The 20,265-nt window shown below is 35.6% G+C and overlaps 2 protein-coding genes across 5 annotated transcripts; both read left to right on the top strand.

Annotated features, from left to right (window-relative positions):
• The first annotated feature begins 3,116 nt into the window (after positions 1 to 3,116).
• LOC104766807 (RPM1 interacting protein 13) lies at positions 3,117 to 5,762 on the top strand. Of its 4 annotated transcripts, XR_015591235.1 has the most exons (5): positions 3,117 to 3,805; positions 4,123 to 4,209; positions 4,298 to 4,872; positions 4,968 to 5,101; positions 5,480 to 5,762. XR_015591235.1 is itself a non-coding variant. In XM_087502310.1 (4 exons), the coding sequence occupies exons 1-4, from the start codon at positions 3,443 to 3,445 to the stop codon at positions 5,636 to 5,638; spliced, it is 1,413 nt and encodes a 470-aa protein (XP_087358436.1). In that variant the 5' UTR covers positions 3,117 to 3,442; the 3' UTR covers positions 5,639 to 5,762. The 4 variants fall into 4 exon arrangements, 3 of the variants coding, with proteins under 3 accessions (XP_087358436.1, XP_010489067.1, XP_010489063.1); XM_087502310.1 differs by having other exon boundaries at positions 4,298 to 5,101; XM_010490765.3 differs by lacking the exon at positions 5,480 to 5,762 and having other exon boundaries at positions 4,968 to 5,353.
• A 388-nt stretch (positions 5,763 to 6,150) lies between these two features.
• Positions 6,151 to 10,415, top strand: LOC104766806 (receptor-like serine/threonine-protein kinase ALE2). The gene is made up of 8 exons (XM_010490758.3): positions 6,151 to 6,763; positions 7,312 to 7,416; positions 7,508 to 7,618; positions 7,767 to 8,135; positions 8,220 to 8,477; positions 8,558 to 8,947; positions 9,042 to 9,267; positions 9,359 to 10,415. The coding sequence occupies exons 1-8, from the start codon at positions 6,691 to 6,693 to the stop codon at positions 10,059 to 10,061; spliced, it is 2,235 nt and encodes a 744-aa protein (XP_010489060.1). The 5' UTR covers positions 6,151 to 6,690; the 3' UTR covers positions 10,062 to 10,415.
• The last annotated feature ends 9,850 nt before the right edge of the window (positions 10,416 to 20,265 follow it).

Raw genomic sequence — 20,265 nt, 5'->3', positions numbered from 1 at the left:
TCCGTCCTCCCTCACGTTTTGTTTTATTTCCTTTTAACTCTACTAAACGTGGCCTTCATGTTTATATGAGCAAAACAAAACACCCTCCAAATTTGTTGATTTGTTTGACTTTTTTTTATCTAATTTAAACCTCATTACTACTACTCAACTCACACACAATTACGGAAAAAGCAATTATCCAATCCAATCATGCATTCCTATGCCGACATCTGAATCATTTTTTTTTTCTTTTGCCAAAAATGTAGAACATATTGAAAATCTATAGTTTTCTTTTAATATTAAGTAATTCTAGCTACTAACACAAACTCAATAATTACATTTCTAGATAGTTTGATCACAAATTCACAACTAATACCTAAAACTAAAATGATTTTGATATAGTATTCTTTTGTGTTTATGACAAATCTACATTTTTTTTAATGACCATATCTACATTTCAGAAAACTAAAAAAGTTTGATCACTTTGCTTTTAGAGCAATTCTATTCTATTGTGTGTTGTTAATTATATCAATAGGCATAAAATCAATTGCTCTTGGTTTAAAATTTATAAACATGAATTGGATAAATCAGCATCACTTAAATGTTCTAATTATGTTAATAATTTGTAATTATTGTATTTATATTTTTTTCAAATATTATATATTTTTCATAATGCTATAGCAACTAATTTACCAAAAAATTGTTATAATTAGAAGTTTGGTCATCAATTTGTAAAAGAACTAAAAGTTAGAGGTGCTTTATTGTAAAACATTGAAACTTGGAATTGACTTTGAACGTGCGGTAGCGCTTAACCGAACCCAAAATGGTTGAAGTTGAATGAATTAAGACAGAGAAAGATACATTGGTTTGGTTTAGATGTCTCTCTCACGCGCTACATTCTTCCTTTCAATCTCAGCCGTTGGATTTGACTGTTACGAGAGATCCCTTTTGACCAACATAAAGAAAGACAGAAAGATCATGATGAGTCATGAAGGTTGATTTTTTGTTCTTCAATGCAATAAATTTCATTATTTAATTATATCTTATGAGGGCTTGACTTGTTCTTTTTTTTGAACATCTAAAATTTTATTCATAAACTTGGTTTCACACCAAGGTAGATTACAACAGTTTAAAATACAATATCCAAACAAGGAAACATATGCCGGCGAACCACAAGAATGTCTCCAGAAACATTAACCCACAAGAGAGAAACAAAGTCCCAAAATAAAGGGAAACAGATTGCAAACAAAATATAATACAAGGGGAAAATAAAGGAACTAAACTCTATAATTGAACAAAGGCATGAAAGATTCCCATCAAACTTCCCTATAAACCCTGTAAATGACGAAAGCACTAGAAGACTGGAAATCTCACACCGAAGACAACCAGAAAACAAATCGACAGGGAAGAAAGCAGGAGCCCAACACGACCAGAAACACAAATACAACTTCTAGCATACCTCACCAGCTGATTAGAGAGAACTAAATACTTTAGGAAAAAGGCAAAAATCTTTAAAACGACTAGAGACAAGCCACGCAAGATCAGCTATTCTTACACACGGACACTCGTCGAACCAGCTTCAGCCACCTACAGACTTAAAACTGACGACGTCCTCGCAAGAGAAGAAGTAGAGAACCATTCCACTGCTTTGACTAAAACCTAACTCTACAGCTTCCAACAGGAAACTCGAAGGAAGGCTAGTAGGTGACTCAGCAACAAAATACCATCCAAATGGCTCACACCAAGAACGAACCTAGAGCATAAAACTAATCTCAAACCAGCAAGAGGACTCTAAGAAAAGGAAGAGCAATTTCCAGATTCTAACCCCCCTAACATATCCACTACCGAAGAAAAACCAAGAACTAACTCAACAAAGATAACACTAAAGCCACCACCAAGCAAATTGGAGATATACCAAACGAGCTTGACTTGATGAGAATGTAGCCAAAGGTAACCTAACCACTTTCTAAACAAAGAGACCTAAGGCAGCACTAACAGGACAGAAGAATACAAAGGCCAAATGTTACCGTAGAGGAGGCAAAAGCATCTCGGCCGCAGAAGAGACCAACGACCCGTCTATTACCATTAAACAGCTAAGGCCAACGAACACCAGATCTGAAATTACGCTCAAGAACAGCCATCGATTAGACAGAGCAAGTCGCGGTTCACCATCGCGAACCAAAAGGAGACGACGCTCAAGGAGGATCTCGCCGCACACGGAGAAGATACAAACTTTGACGTCGTTCCGAAACCTTTGAAGCTATCCGCCGGAGAAGGGCTGGGGAAAGCTCATGATTAATTAAACATGAAGGAGACAGACAAAGGACGACCCTCTCACGACTCCGGTGAGGAGCGCTGGAAAGGTTAGATTGAAGTAAAGGCTTGACGACGGCGGCTAGAGCGAACTTTTCTTCTGAGAGAGAAAAAAAAAGTTTTTTCGACGGGTTTGTAAACCGGAGGGCTTGACTTGACTTGTTCAAACGTAGTGTTTAGTAGCAAGAGAACCAAAATGAAAAATGCAACAAAATTGTCAATGCTTCCAATCTTCATGTAAAACAAAAAAAAAAGAAAATATGCAGATTTGAAGGTTTGTTAGAACGTGCACATAACACGCTAACCGGTGAGTATATTATAAGGAGATGCGGAAGCTGAGGCGCCATTTATACTGTGAAGATGGCTTATGTCGCACATGCTCTTTGCCCACCACTTTTGGTCTTGGAAGTTGTGTATTTCTTACATAAAAAATATTTCATGCTTTTTTTAAAAAACTCCGTATTACTACAAATTATTAATGTTCCTAATAATTTCATTTCCTATGCAAAAGATTGGTTTTGATGTTGTCTTTTCAATACAAAATAGTAGTAATTAAACTTTTGCAACCAAAGAATATATGAATACATGATAAAAGAGTTTTGTCGTTAGACAAGTGGTGTCAAATGTCGATAGCTACTAAACAGCGGTCAATGACATTGACAGCGATATTAATTTATTTTTTCTTAGTCAATCTTCAACAAACATAACAATAAAATTATAAGAGTTTTTAAAATAATAAGAAGAGTTTGATCATTAGTAAAAGAAAAAAAATTGATTATCAAAACCAAAACAATTTATATGAAATCACTAGCCCTATATGTATTGAGTTAAGGCCCATTAGGCCCATCTTCACAAACAGACGAGACAAGGAAAAAAAAAAAAAACTTGTCGTCATTCTTCGTCACCACCAGGAGGAAGCAGCACAATATCTGCTTTTGTCCAAACCAAACCCTAATTTCTTCGCTCGAAGTTTCCATTTCAATACTTCTTATTACCTCGAAATTTTCCCGGGTAATAAACAAAATCAAGTCTTCCTTTTTTGGTATTACTCTTACAATTCGGTAAATGTACTGGATTCTGGTGTTCTCACATGCCTTTCTAATCCCGTGTTCGACTTCGATTTGAAGAATTCTTGTGATCCGGTTTCGAAATGGGTTCGGTAAATCATGATGATGTTGTTGTTGTCGATATTAGCTCAGACGAGGAGCAGGAGGAGACCAATACAGGAGTAGTAGACAAAGAGTATTTCAGATGGCTAAACAATGTTATCGACTCCGTCGATGACACATCGGACAGTACCGATGTAGTCGAGGTTCTTTCTGAGGTGAAAGGTTGCGTTGATTCTCACTATCGGAAGCCAAAGGAGGATGATGATGATGACGATTGTGTGATTTTGGATGGTGATCCCGACAAGACGATGAAGACTGCTTCAGTGGACGAGGATGGTGATGATAAATTAGCCAAGAATGATGATGATGATGATGATGTGCTTGTAGTTGGTCAAAAGGGTGAGGTATAGTATTCCCACTTGACCCTTCTCATTTCCAAGTTCATTTTGATTCTGTAATTATGCGTTAGTCTTGTTTAGCTATGAGGCTTGGTAATTTCATGACAATGATTGATTGGGTATTTCATAAGTAGAAGTCTATGTAGACCTTTTTGTCTAGGAACTGTTTTGGGGAATGGTTGATTCATTGAACTGTTTTTGTGTACTAATCAGTGTATCTTTGAATTGTTTTTTGTTGGTGTGTTCTATCTTCTTTATGCAGGTGTTGTTGTACACTTTTAAGTTTCCCTAATATCAAAAAGCAAAATTATTTTGTTTTGTAGATAGCATGTAGAGATTTCCCTCATCCTCGACATTCCTGTGCTAAGTATGCTTTCAACTCAACCTCACATGAGAAGTACTGCGACATGGTAAGCATCTAAAGACTCTAATTCTGTACGGTGCTTTAATGGTTCTGTTTCCTGGCTAATCCTTTTTCATTTGGTTTCACTTTTCAAGTGTCACTGTTATGTGTGCGACATCCGTGCTCCATGTCCATACTGGTCTATTGGTGCCTCCACCATAAATCATTGTCATGCTAATGATAAAGAGAAGATATGGAAGACTCAGCGCGAATTCTTCAGGACGGGATACATGCCTACCCCACCATCTTCTAAACCTACTCCAAGCATCTTACGGGTATCACAAAAGACTTTGCTTCAGAACCAGGTTGGTATCCGGCCTTGTTCATCATCTACCCGTGTTGCTAATCCCTTAAACGTCAAAGCCAGGCTTAGAATCAGGCAACCGATTCCACACAATCAAGGCTTGCAGAATCGTCTAGCGCAGTCATTGAGCAGTGTTTGCAACAACGTGATCCAAAAGGATAGAAGTTCTTATAGGCAACGATCACGAGTTGCCTATTCTGCGGGAAGTGGTAACAGCATCCGGTATAACGATGCTTCACGATCAAGCCACCACAGCTCTTCCGTAGTGGCACCGCCAATAAGCCCGGATATGTACACTCAACAACGCAATTATCATCCCAGTGTTAGTGATCACTGCACAGCTCTACCTGGTTCTCAGAGCAATAGGTACACTAGACATTCAGACCAGAACATACATGGTAGTGGAAATCGTCAGTTTGTGGATCTGTTTGTTCCATCTGAGGCTCCTCTTACTACTGCAGATTCACAGACAGCGACGGCACAGCAGCAACCAGGGATCAATGAAAACGTCTTGGAGACCAAACTATCGGAATTTGAGAACTGGCTAATGGACAACCCTAACCAATCCGGGCCGGTTAGTCCTTTGCCTGAACCGGTAAGTCAAGACTATGTTGGTACATTTTCATTTGATTTCGAAACCTTCTTGAATGATTGAAGCATAACTGTAGTTTGTATCTTATCTTCGTCCTTAGGTTAACTTTCTTCACTGATTAGTAGAGTGAGTAGATACATTACCTATATGTGTGTATCATATTATTAATTAGCTGCTACTAGTACATCAGAAAATTGAAGTTTAAACAGTACATTTTTGTCAATTGACATAAATATTGTTTTGTTGGCGGAAAAAGATGGTTAGAAATCGTAAGCTTATTATAATTTAGGTTACAATTGTTCTTAGGTCAAAAATGAAAAGTGTACGAAATCACAATATCATGTATTATATAAGTTGTAACACTAACAAAGTTGCTATCAGAGTAACGTAGCCACACAAACAGCAAAGGCTCTCAACAACAATCCAAAAGGGAATAGATATATAAAGTGTGAAACTAAACTGCTCATTTGGATCAAGAGCAGCAGAGAACGAGTGTTGTTACTAGAGCTGCTAATATGGATCCATGTTAGTAGAGTTTAATTTATTAAGTAAAGGGCATTCCAAAATGAAAAATTTCCTTAAATCAGTTGTAACTTTTACGGAAGGTTCGTAAAAAACATTGTAATATTTTTGGTCAAAAATACTCCTACCTAAAATCTAGAAAGACTTCCGCTTTTGAACTGAAATCAAATAATTGATGAAGTCTTATATATACTAGTAATTTTGGGAAAGAAAAACATGAAAATGTAACATTTTAGAGAATTATCCTTTTCGTTTTTGGCATTATTTCTTAAACATGCTTTAGCAAAATACTACTTAGATTTTGTCAACAAAAGAAAAATAAACTTTCTTTTCCGCTTGGGTTTGTTGAGATAGATTTAGTTTCCAAAAATGTAGTAAGGCCCGGCCCAATAAGGCAACTAACGCCCAAAAAAGAAACGGTTTTGACGATGTGACGGTAGCAAACGGCCACCAGTTTTGTCGTTTCGAGGAGCGTTAACTCCACGCGCATAAGAAAGCACGTCAGTGTTTGCTAAATGCCATCATCATCGCTTTTTTTTTTTTTTTTTTTTTTTTGGTGTGTGTGTGTGCCTTTCTCCGAAAGCAGTCTCACTACGGCAACACACTACCCTACGCCCCCCCCCTCTTGGCCCTTCCCACCATCAGCATTAAATTCTCTCTCTCTCTCTCTACTCGCTTCTTCTGGTTCGAAATTCACTTTACTCTCTTCTCTTCTCTTCTCCTCTCTCTCTCTCTACCACTCTGATACATTCGCCGGAGAAGCTCTCGTTCTCTGTATCGTCGGTGAAGCTCGACTCTGCTTCCTGCTCTGTACAGATCTCGAGCCGCATTTCGTGGATCTGTGCAAATCGCGTTTTAAACCTTACTCGATTATCGTGTAACCCTAGGGTTTTTGATTTTTTTTTGGGAGGAGGGAAGGAATCAATGTCTGTGGAGCTTTGAGGAAGTTATGGTTAGACGTTTGGTTCTGGTTAGGCTTTGTTTTGACCGGCGGGGAGTGTCCGGCGAGGCTGTGAGGGTTTGGTGTCTCCGTTGTTGTTGACTAATGGTGGTTTTTGAGTTTAGATAAGATGCCCAACTTTGCGATGCTTCTGCTGTTAATTCTTCTTCTTCACTCTCTCGGCTCGTTTCATATATGTTTTGGTATGAAACTAGTTAACTGATTCTTTTTCCCCTTTTGATGTGTTTGCTTGGTGAACCAATTTAGGAAACGATTGAGATAGGTGAAATTAACCTTAGTTAAGTTTTTGGTTGATTCTTACTTTGACAGCTCAAGATTAGTTGTTGGTGTTTATCTATATTTAGAATTGTTTATTGGATATATTTGGAAGCTAACTTTATTATGTACAAAGTAAGCAAAAGGGTTTAGTAGTACGATTCAGATTAATTACGTTTGGAATCTGTTATTGTGAAGCGTAAGAGTGACGATGAAGTCCCACGTTTTGCGCCTTATTTGGCACCACCCAACCTTAAATAGCTAAAATGCACATAGAGCTTACTCTTTCTTTTCTGAGTTTCTTGAAGGGAATATCGAATTCGCGTGACATTCTCTTGGCCAAAATGTATTCGTTAACGTAGGCATTGTACTTTTATTATATCCAAGATGAGGATTGAGTATGTATACTTTTAATATTTGACATGTATAGAAAGAATCTGTAGATGACTTATCAGCTTGCTCTTATCATTTGCAGCTCGGCTGTTTCCAATGAGTTTGCCATTTACGCGATCAAAGTCCCATCAAATGCATTTTTTTCATCCTCATCTTAATCCATCAGTTGCTCCTGCACCTTCACCAGGTCAGCAAGGAATCCTGTTTGTCACATATACATTCTGTAATTATGTTTCTGTATAGGAATATTTATTGGTCATTTTCTTTCCATTTTTCAGCTTTTTCCCCTAACCCAAGCCGCATTCCACCTCCAAGACGCAAGGGTCATCACCATCATCGTCGCTGGCATTTAAGAGGCAATGCGACTGCAGTGTCACCTTCTTCACCTGGTAATTTTTTTTTGCTTGTTGTTGATTATCCTGCGCCCTATATGCTAGTGGCAAGGATTATATTTTATATGCATCTTCAGACTATAGTCGATAGATCAAGCGTAGTAACTACTTTTTCCTGTGTGTTTCCGGCTTTCCTTTTTGATAGACTGTCAGCAGACATGTGTAGAGCCTCTCACTTCAACTCCTTTTGGTTCACCTTGTGGTTGTGTCTTCCCCATGAAAGTTCAGGTTCTACTAAGTGTTGCGCCTTTTTCTATTTTCCCCGTGACCAACGAGTTAGAGATTGAGGTTGCTGCTGGAACGTACTTGGAACAAAGCCAAGTGAAAATAATGGGTGCCAGTGCCGACAGTGAAAACCAAGGGAAAACAGTGGTGGATATTAACCTTGTTCCACTTGGGGAAAAGTTCGACAACACTACAGCGACACTTATTTACCAGAGGTTCCGGCACAAGAAAGTACCTCTAAATGAGACTATTTTTGGTGATTATGAGGTTACACAGATAAGTTACCCAGGTAAACTGATTTCTTTCAGATGCAAGTTTGTACACTTTTTTTTTGGTTTCATTTCAAAGTTTGAATCTCCTTACTTTGCTTCAGGAATTCCTTCTTCTTCGCCAAATGGAGATTTTATTGCAGATGCTCCAAGTGCAAGTGCTGGACTTCCAATCAATGCAACCTTTACCAACAAAAACCAGGGAGTAGGTTTTAGAACGATTGCAATCATTGCCTTGTCAGGTTTTGTGCTCATTCTGGTTTTAGTTGGAGCTATATCTATAATCGTGAAATGGAAGAAAATTGGGAAGTCATCTAATGCTGTTGGCCCAACTTTGGCTTCATCGATTAACAAAAGGCCTGGTAATTTTCTCCCTCTTGACTTTATAACGCTTCGGTAGCTTTAAAAGACACCGTTTCTGAAATATTTATACGCCTTGCAGGTGCTGGATCTATGTTTTCCAGTAGCGCTAGAAGTTCGGGATCAGATTCTTTGATGTCTTCCATGGCTACATGTGCTTTATCCGTTAAGACCTTCACACTCTCTGAGCTTGAGAAGGCAACTGACAGATTCAGTGCTAAGAGGGTTTTGGGAGAGGGCGGATTTGGTCGTGTTTATCAGGGGAGCATGGAAGATGGAACGGAGGTTGCAGTGAAACTGCTAACTAGGGACAACCAGAACCGAGACCGGGAATTCATTGCAGAAGTCGAGATGCTAAGCCGTTTGCACCACCGTAATCTTGTGAAACTGATTGGAATATGCATTGAAGGCCGTACACGTTGCTTGATTTATGAGCTCGTCCACAATGGGAGTGTCGAGTCTCACTTGCACGGTGACATATTCTGATCTCTGCACTTGTAATGAATATATATCCCAATTAGATCCATCACCACCTAAAACCTTTTTTCCGGTTGTTGACAAAACAGAAGGAACGCTTGATTGGGATGCACGATTGAAGATTGCACTTGGAGCAGCAAGAGGACTGGCTTATCTTCATGAAGACTCAAATCCCCGAGTAATCCACCGTGATTTCAAGGCTAGCAATGTTCTCCTAGAACATGACTTTACCCCAAAAGTCTCTGACTTTGGACTGGCGAGAGAAGCAACCGAAGGAAGTCAACATATTTCAACTCGAGTCATGGGGACCTTTGGGTAAAGTTTTGTTTTTTCTCAAATGTGATGAATACAGACACTCTGTCTATAGAAGGCGGACTGACAGTGACTACCCTGGAAATAATTGCAGGTACGTGGCTCCTGAGTATGCAATGACAGGGCATCTCCTTGTTAAAAGCGATGTCTATAGTTACGGTGTGGTTTTACTCGAGCTTCTCACTGGTAGAAGACCGGTAGACATGTCTCAACCTTCAGGAGAAGAAAACCTTGTGACATGGGCGAGACCCTTACTAGCCAACAGAGAAGGTCTTGAGCAACTGGTGGACCCTGCATTGGCTGGAACCTACAACTTTGATGACATGGCGAAAGTGGCTGCGATTGCCTCCATGTGCGTCCACCAAGAGGTCTCACACAGACCATTTATGGGTGAAGTTGTGCAGGCATTGAAACTTATATACAACGATGCAGATGAGACATGTGGTGACTATTGCAGCCAAAAGGACTCATCAGTTCCAGACTCTGCTGACTTCAAAGGCGATCTGGCTCCATCGGATAGCAGCTGGTGGAATTTGACACCTCGGTTAAGGTATGGTCAAGCTTCGTCCTTCATAACCATGGAATATAGCTCAGGGCCATTAGAGGACATGGAGAACCGGCCTCACTCTGCTTCTAGCATTCCAAGAGAAGGAGGGCTTTTTCTACCAAACAGATCGGGTCCATTACGGCCCATGCGTAGTAGAAGAAACTTCTTTAGATTGAGAGGAAGCATGAGCGAACACGGTGGACCATCGTCATCTAGACATCTCTGGTCTGGCAATGGCGACTGGCTCTGAGAAACCAGAAAATGTTATGTACAGTGAAAAAATGAAAAAACAAAAAAAAAAGGGTAAAAAAGGCTCACAAACTCTTGAGCTGCACGGTTAGGTTCTGGTTAATCCGGTTTGGTTCGATTTATGAGGGTAAAGACTTTCCGGTTTAATTTAGTTTAGGAGCTTTATTTTTGGTTTTGTTTTCCTCAAATAGAGTAATTGTTTGTTTTTGCGAGGATGCAAAAGCACAGGGAGGGTTGTATTCTAAAAGACGTCTGTATTTAGTTCTCTCTTTTCTTTCTACCCCACAAAAACATTTTTATGTTAGTGTTCTACTACTTTTTTAGTTTATAAGTTTCAAGTTCCTATGAATTTTGCTATTTTGGCTTTTTGATCAACGTTGTTTAAATTCCGGTTCTTTGAATTTAAATCCGAAATTTTGTTTTGGTTAGATAAATTTTCTGGCTTAGGAGTCATTCTGTAAACCCCAATCTCACTATTTTGGACATGAAGCCCATAACTTAATTACAGCCCTTTAAAAACCTAAGTGATGTAAGTCATTAAACGACAAGGGATGTCGTGTTTTGTGGTTGTGTATAGCAAGCATATGTATATCTTCTTGCGGTGCCGTGAAAGGGAACGCCTACCAAAACCCTAAAAACCTATGTTTCGAGAGAGTAAGCAAGAGAAGGATAGATCGTGAAAGAGGAGAAGAAAGAAAGAAAGAAGAAAGATGGTGGCGAGAGCCGAGAGGGGGATGGAAGGGAGAAGAAGAATACAGACATGGAGGAAAAGCAGAGAAGAAGAGATCTCTTGGGAGATGGAAATCTGGTTCCTGACAGTAAGGAAGGAGACGTGGATATGTATAAGGTCGGAACAGATCGGAGCTGGTGCAAATCAAAATAGAAGCAAAGAAGGAATAAAATGAAGGAAATAGGGTAGTTTGAAGAAGTTAAGGAGTTGAGGACAGACCTGAGGAATTGAGACATGATAAATGGTATTCCTGGATAGACATCGTGTCGAAGAAGGCTTAGGATCAAGCGGTGTTCCGTCCTCAGTTAAACTCCCAGAGTTATTCACGTTGCTTCCTGGGAAAGCAACAGCTGAATGTGGTTAAACCCGAAACCTAAAAAAATAGATTCGATGCTCCACCTTTGGAGCAGATTGTGGAGGTCTAAACATAATCCGATCGAGCTGAAATTTGATTTTCGTGGTACAACAAGCTTAAAAATCATAGGTGGGATTGGAAAGTTAACAGTTCATTGTAGAGTTTATTGGTGCGAATTTGGAGAAAGTGTAACATCATCAAGGTGAGGGTGAGTATAGACTCGAGAATTTTCTATGTGATAACTAGAAATCTCTTATGTGATTGTTTGTGTTAACATGATAAAAGATAAAGCTGTTAACATGATAAATATAAAAGTTAGGTTGTTAATATAAACAAGATTCGTGGAGAACATGTTAATTAAAATATGATATGTGTGTAAGCATGTGCATGAAAAAGAGTATGAGAATGTGAGTATGATAAAACTGTTTGCTTTCAGTTTGCATCTTTCAACTATGTATCGTTTTCTACTTAAATTGTGTTTGGAATTCATGAAATTAGCTTTTTGTTTGTTTGTTTGTTTGTTTGTTAATCAAGCTTCCTCAAGTTTTCATGAACAAATGCTTTTGTTAATCAGACTTCCTCATGTTTTCATAAACAAATGCTTTTGTTAATCAAGCTTGCTCTTTTTCTGTTATTTCAACTAGGATGTCGGCCCGGTAATGTAAAAACTTGAAATGATTAACATTGTTAATTTCACATTTTGAGTGAAATTTTTTTGGTAATTTTTTAACTGTATAATATAAAAGTCATAAATAACGACTAAGATGAAATTAACCAAATATTTGTTATATATATAAAAATGAAAAATTGATTCAGTGACAATAAGAGAATAATGTTAAAGATATATAAATCTAGGTTTACCGAATCATACTCAGATAATCTAATTTTGAAAGATATTCACATAAAATAAAACTCAAATCATTATTCTATCGAAATTTATAAATAAATAATAAGAGAATCAGGGAGAAAGAGCTCATAGCTGCAACTGCAACCAACCAAATTGACTAAAAAGATAAATCTATGAAAAATTAGAAATCACAATTAATTACCTAAATTAATACTTGAAAGAGATGATCAATACAGTTAGATGGAAAACGACACCAAACAAAAGTTAGATGAATGAATCAATAGATAAAACAATCCAAATTTTTTAACAAAGATGAGTATATTAATGTTGATTAATAAATTGAAAGGAAATAATACTCAGAATTTTCAATTTTGGAGGTATTAAACAATAGTCAAATAACAAAAACTCTTTTCAAGATCCATAAATATATATATAAACAAAGAGGTGTGAAACAAAAATGTGCGAAAACTAACAAATGTGAACATTGAAAGCTGGGAGTACGACGAAGAAACACAATTGTTGGATCAAAATATTGCAACTTATAAGATCATTAACAAATTTAAACAGTTAGATGAGATAATAAAAATAATCTCATCAGTTATATTTAAATTGATCCCTAAAAGTGAGTTTGCTATAGTATATAAACATATAAATCTATGATTTTATTTATTAACTTGTAAGTATAAAAAATACTCAAAAAACAATAAATTCGAAACTTGTTTTTGTATTCCATAAAAGTTTATATATAATAAACAAAGAGGTGTAAAATATAAAGATGTAAAACATAGAAGGGTAAAAAAAAAGCGAAAAATTAATAGGTGCGATTTTTGAAGATGGGGGTACGACGAATATATGCAAAAATATGAAAATAAAGACGTGTGAAACAAAAAGGTGTGAAACAAAAAGATGCAAAAACTAACAAGTACAAACATTGAAATCAAGGGGTACGACGAAGAAACACAATTGTTGGATCAAAACACTGCAATTTTATATAAACAAAGAGGTGTAAAACAAAAAGGTGTGAAAACTAACGGGTGCCTAAATGGAAAGTTGGGGGTGCGACAAAGAAACACAATTGTTGGATCGAGTCTTTGAAACTTTTGAGATCATTAACAGAGGGTGAGATCATTAATAATACTTAAATAATAAAAACTCTTTTCAAAATCTATAAAAATCAGTATATATATAAAAACAAAAAGGTGTGAAAACAAAGAAGTGTGAAACAAAAATGTGCGAAAACTAACAAGTGCAACCATTGAAAGCTAGGGGTACGACGAAGAGACACAATTGTTGGATCAAAACATTGCAACTTTATATAAACAAAGAGGTATAAAACAAAAGGGTGTGAAAACTAACGGGTGCCAACATAGAAAGCTGGAGGTGCAATGAAGAAACACAATTGTTGGACCAAAACTTTGCAACTTTTGAGATCATTAACAAAGGGTGAGATCATTAATCATACTCAAAGAACAAAAACGTTTTTCAAAGTCTATAAAAATCTGTATATATATATAAAAAAACAAAGAGTGTGAAAACAAAGAAGTGTGAAACAAAAAGGTGCGAAAACTAACAAGTACAACCATTGAAAGCTAGGGATACAACAAAGAAACACAATTGTTGGATCAAAACATTGCAACTTTATATAAACAAAGAGGTGTCAAACAAAATGGTGTGAAAACTAACGGGTGCCAACATGGAAAGCTGGCGGTGCAACGAAGAAACACAATTGTTGGACCAAAACTTTGCAACTTTATATAAATAAATAGGTGTAAAACAAAAGGGTGTGAAAACTAACGGGTGCCAACATGGAAAGCTGGGGGTGCAACGAAGAAACACAATTGTTGGTCCGAAACATTGCAACTTTTGAGATCATTAACAAAGGGTTTAATAGGTGCGGTTTTTAAAAGATGGGGGTACGACGAAGAAACACAATTATTGGAAAAAAAAACTCTAATGGAGATTTTTCGCTCAGTAGTGGTGAGAAGTTTATTTCCGTATATCCTCCTTTGTTTGATATATTTTATTATGAAACCTCATACTCCCATTTCAAGTGAGTAGTAACTAATTAATGGGTTTAATATATCTCTTATTGCAAATTCTAGGTTTCCTGACATTTTTCGTTTTGCGTAATTACGTACAAAACCACCATATATTAGGAATTGATTTCCCACTTATGTATATGAATTGGTACCATCATGTTCTTCAATCAACGACATTGAAAATGAAGTCGATGTGGTGAACAAGTGATAATAACGTCTCACCTTTTGATGTTTTCTTTTTTGGGTTAAACTCTTTTTATAAATTTCTTGCTTTTCTTTTTTTGGACAGATTCCATATCACTCTAAAAATGATTGTTATACATTATGTTTTTAAAAAATTGTATATACAAATTAGAAAGTCATCAAAGACTAAATAAGTTACCTTTAGTAGATCTTTTCTTCCTAACTTGACTTGTCATTTGGTCGTGCTTAGGCTTTCTAGAATTTGATTTTGTGTTGTCACAAGTATGTCTGGCTTTTTCTTCGGCACTTTCAATTTCCCTGCTCATTTGTAATATTTCTATATATTATCAAAATGTTTAATATCCAGAAAGTATAAAAAAATAAAATTAAACTAAAATTTTAAAATCTTTATTTACAAAAAAAAATGGAAATGAACCTGGATCATTTATATCTAATGGACATCCTACATAACAAAAATAAAAGATTTTTTACATTTATACCATGTTTGTTAAAAAAAAAAATAGGTTAAATAAGTCAATAATAGAACATATATAAAATTATACCATGTTTGTTAAAAAAATTTGGCTTATCCATAGCTCTAGCATTACTGCATGTAATCATGCCTCTCTTATAAACTTTATATGCTTAAATGTTATACTCTTTTCCAATCTAACAAATTAAAAAGCCACGTAAACTCATATTTTGTTCCACCGTATCTAACAGTAATAATAAGCTAACTGAAAATAAATTAACAGGTTCGGTGAAGAAACACTAACAGGTCATTCGCAGCGAAAATATAAAATTATCTTGAATTAGAGATTGATGTTTGTTAGTTAAAAAACACTTCAATAAAACAATTATTTAGTATTATTTAGTACTACAATTTTTCGAAACTTGTTTATGTAGTCCAGAGAAGTTTATATATAATAAACAAAGAGGTGGAAGACATAGAGTTGTGAAATAAAAAGGTGTAAAAGTTAATAGATGTGAAACATGGAGGTACAACAAAGAGGTGTAAGACATAGAGGTGTAACATAAAAATGTGTAAAAATTAATAGATGTGATTTTTGAAACATGGAGGTACAACAAAGAGATGCAAAAATTAAGAAGTGTGATTTTCAAAAGATGGGGTGAGATGAAAAAACGTGATTAATAATTTGCAACGGTTGGAGTCATTAATAATTTTAAACCGTTAGATGGAAAAGTAGAACTAATCTCATCTATTGGATTAAAATTGACACAAAAAAGTGGGTTTGCTATTATATATAGATTTGAGATGTTAAAGAGTAGAGAGACAGACTCACATGATATTGTCAAGGGAAATAATGGTATTTAACAAAAAACAAAAAAAAAAATCTTTTTATATAAACCTTAGTTTTCAAAGTTAGTAAGTCATATAATCGCGACAAGTGTCAAGTATATCGATAATATTTTAATATGTGTGAAAAGAAAATATTTAATATTTATAAGAAAATTAAAAAATCCTAAAAATAAAAGGATTACAATTAATATTTTTGAAAGTATATAAAACCAAAAGTAATATATTATATCACTAATTATAATAAGAAAGTTATCTTTTAAATTACTAATTTCAATAGGAAAATATGTGCAATTAATAAGAAAAATATGTGCAATTAATAAGGAAAATATTTGCAATTTAATTAAAATTATTATTTACTATAATAATATAGTAAAAAGAAATTTATACAGAAAATGATTAAAGTATAAAAAGATTTAATGTGTTAAAATTAGTTATTAACATAATATAAGAAAAATAAGAAATTAATGTAACTTTCTTAAGTTTTTTAATCGGTGAATGATTTGATAGCTTATTTAATATTATGTTGTTATATAAACCTTGGTTTTCAAAGTTAGTAACTAATGTGATCGCGACACGTGTCAATTTTAACAATTAAAGATTTTGTCATGTGTTATACAAAAGCTTTGTTTTAACATATTTGTAAATTATAAGAAATTAAAAATTTAAACAATTTAATAAATATAAAAAGATAGTTCATATATGTATGTAAAAATAATACTTATTCTAATTTTAAATTACTAATTCTATAAGAAAAAGAATTAAGAAAATTATACAATTAATTAAATAAATTATACTGTCAATTATTAATCCTAAAAGAAAAAGGATTGTAGATATTCACCTTTACATAAACAAATAATTTTCTCATGATAACGTCTTTGAAGTTTCGATTAATTTATGATAATGTTAGTATAGTTTTATTTAAAATTAGTTGGACAAATAGTAAAACTATTACGTATGAGATTACAAAATATGAAATAAATATATTTAAGATATTGTTACTTTTTCAAATAAAAGATACATTTAGTTTTCAGTTTTCTTCAGAATTATGTTTTATTAATTTTTAGTTTTTAAAAAATATGAAGTAAGATATAAATTTGATATAATGCACATTTTTTTGATATGAAAATTATAAGTGTTACTTATTGGGATTGAATGCATAGAATTAAAATCTAATTTTATTATCATGTAAAATACAAAAAAAAATTGTATTGCAAGATGGAGTGTGTGAACTCTAAATCTGGTTAAAAAAACCAAATGAAATAAAATTAATATTTTGAATACAATTTAAAATTTACATATTTTCTTATATTCACGTTAATATGCGGGCCTAATCTAGTTATATATATATATATATTATATTATTAATAAGGAGAGCAAATGAGCGCTCTCTAGTCTCCTTAACAAGCAAAAGAACCAAGCAAGAGCTTGACCCCTTTTTTCTCTCTGTTTCCCTTTCGCTTAAGGTGAGAGTAGTAGTCGGTGAAGACTCTCAGTCAGCTATTCCTGCTGAGATAGTCCCTAATATCCCGATTAAGGTCGGAATCAACGATGAGGCTTTTATGGTTTGGTTATATTTGTTTTCATGTGTCTTTGTTTGTTGATCCAGAATCTGACATTTAGGTGTTTGTAAAAAATTATTTTTTCGGAGTAACTGGTAAATAAATATTATGTAAAAAATAAATTATATTGCGGTATTATATGGTTTATTTAACAATTATTATATAATTATAACATATTTAACCAACAAATACAACTTATAATTTAAATATTTTAGTTATAAATAATTTTGTCATGCGGTGTACCGCAGGTCCTAATCTAGTTTATAAGTAAAAATATACCAACAACAAAGTGCAGGACAATACAGTGTGGACATACTTTTCATAGATCTTGCATCAGGAAGTGGCATAGGCTTAATAACACTTGCCCTAACTGTCGCATGAATTCACACTCCTTACCATTTTAGGCAGAAAAACTGTGGCAGGTTTATCTGATCTCTACTCTTTTACTTATTAAAGGTGTGCACATCTAGCATGCTGCATTTAGCTGATTTCACTGCTAGCCTCTTTAATGTTTCTCTTCTTACGTATAACAACCTGATTCTCTGGTGCAGATTGAGTACATGGTATTTGGGAATGGACCAGTTTGTTTCAGCAGTTACTTCTCTCTCTGATTTCAAGCTACAGTATTTGGGGTAGTATTTGCTCTTCCCTCTTTTCTTATTTTGCATCACACCGTACTTCTGTTTTAGCCTCCGCCGAACATACTTGGAAGCAATGTGGAACCTCATTCAAACACATGGCCTCGTTAACTTCAATGTATGAGTTATTACTTTTGTCACCATTGTTTGTTAACTGAGACTGGATTCCCTTGTTTTTCTAATACTTCAAGTAGATGTTATCTTGTGTAATGTTCCGTTTCTCTCAAATTGATGTTTACTTAATAGATTTTCTGCATATTTCAACTATTAATCTAAATTCAACATCAAAGAGACATGAGAAAGTTTCTTTGGTTCAGTTTCTCGATAAGGTTAACATAGGTTCCCTCTTTATGCATTTACTATTTTCTCCAACTTTATCATATACGCACAATAGCCAAGGATCATCACAATTCACAGTATATCTTGAAGGGTTCGGAGTTTATGTATCCCTTGAGTTGAGGCTAAGAGCTTGGTTAAGCAGCCCGTATGAGAAGGAAAAGACCATATCTATTCCATCTCCTGCCTGATTTAGACACGTGGATGTTTTTTTTTTCATATGAAAGAAAGTATTAAAAAGGAAAATTGGCAAAAGTAACACACAAAAAAATTATATTTAACTTGGTAACCATTATAACCATCAAAAGGTTATATAGGGTATATTTTGTGTATTATTGACAATTTTATCTTTTTTACCATCACCCTTACACCACCATCACCAGCCACAGCCCACCACTCCAACCACCGCTCTGGCCAGCCACCACCCACCACTCCGACCAGGCACCGCTGGCCAACCACCGCCGGCCAACCACCGCCGACCAATCACTGCCGGCCAACCACCTCCGGCCAGCTACCTCCGGCCAACCACCGCCGACCAGCTACCTCCGGCCAGCTACTTCCAGTCAGCCACCGCCAGCCAACCACCTCCGGCCAACCACTGCCGACCAACCACCTTCGGCCACCACCTCCGGCCACCATCTCCAGTCATTGGTCTCCGGTCACCGTCGCCGGCCACCGCTTCCGACCAACAACCACCACTGTCCTCCACCACTGCCTCCACCACCATTGGTAATTTTGCACTGCCCTCATCCTAATCTTTTAATTTTTTTAAATATAGTGTTATTTACTACTATAGTTTTTTTCTTTTGGTTATTGAGCTAATTCACCCTACTAAAAAATGATGAAAGTATTTTTTAACAGGATAAATAACTAAGCAGGCCAAAATTGTTGAATTCTCGGAGACAATAACGTTATACAGACAATTTGGAAAAAGTAATATAAGGAATAATAATGTCGAAAATCAAATAGAAGGGTATAAATGGTATTTACGAGTCGCAAAGCATCATTCTAGTACAAGCTACAAAAGGAAAAGCACACCACGATGGGTTTTATCCCTTTTGCATGAAGATTTTCCTAGTAATTCGAGACCCCAGCTCATAAAAGTCTAATTTGTCTTGTTGGAAGAAAACTTGGCGTGTCAGTGTCATACTCTACTGCATATAGAGAGAAAAACTAGCTATTAGTGATGTTCGTGGCAGTCGAGAAAACTTGGCGTGTCAGTGTCATACTCTACTGCATATAGAGAGAAAAACTAGCTATTAGTGATGTCCGTGGCAGTCGAGAAGAGAGTTTCAAGATAATTTATTCTTATTCTCACATGTTAAAGTTTCGGTTTACTCTAAAGTTTCATTGCAATTCTTTGTTGTTCCTTGAGCCTATTTGTTGGGCTTTCTAAGCCCAAGACAACTCCCCTATTAGCATGATATTGTCCGTTTTGGGCCCAGGTGGCAAAGTCCGCACAGATTTTTTATTGGGCTCCTTCCCAAAAAACCTCATACTTATTGGAGTTAGTCTTACTTTATATATTAGAAACTTATTTTCTAATCTTCAGATGTGGGACATTGTTTGTATCCCAACAAACCTCCCCTCAAACCATGTACCCAGGCTCCGGTACCCCTTTTTCCTGAAGTATTCTTGAGGCACCCTTAATCATGTCATCTTTTTTAGAGATCCTCCCACACAGAGCTCACACCCACTCTCCTAGGTCCACTTTTCGAGGTAGGCTCTGATACCAATGGTTGAGCTTTCCAAGCCCAAGCCAACTCCCATATTAGCATGATATTGTCCGCTTTGGGCTCAAGTGGTCCAGCCCTCACGGATTTTTTATTGGGCTCCTTCCCATAAAGCCTCATACTAATTGGAGTTGGTCTTGGTTTATATATTAGAAACTTATTTTCTAATCTTCAGATGTGGGACATTGTTTGTATCTCAACACTATTGATATAGTATCTAACTTTTTCTCAAGATACAAACCTCTCTTAAAGAAACATTTTAAGGGGGTGTATTGAAACCATGATTTTGGAAGATTTTATGTTATTTAGGAAATTTGGAATTTTGATAGATTTTACGGAAGTTGATATGATTTATAGTAAAATTCTTCCAAATCTCACCTAAAACCATGAGATTTGGATTTATGTATTTTTAACTAAATAAATCCTCTCAAATCCTCATGAATCCCTAAAACTTATTAAAATCT

The sequence above is a fragment of the Camelina sativa genome, chromosome 19, assembly GCF_030686135.1.
Source record: "Camelina sativa cultivar CO46 ecotype springtype chromosome 19, ASM3068613v1".
Lineage (NCBI taxonomy): Eukaryota > Viridiplantae > Streptophyta > Magnoliopsida > Brassicales > Brassicaceae > Camelina > Camelina sativa.
The sequence above is the reverse complement of the archived record's forward strand: the minus strand, read 5'-3'. Positions and strand labels throughout refer to the sequence as shown.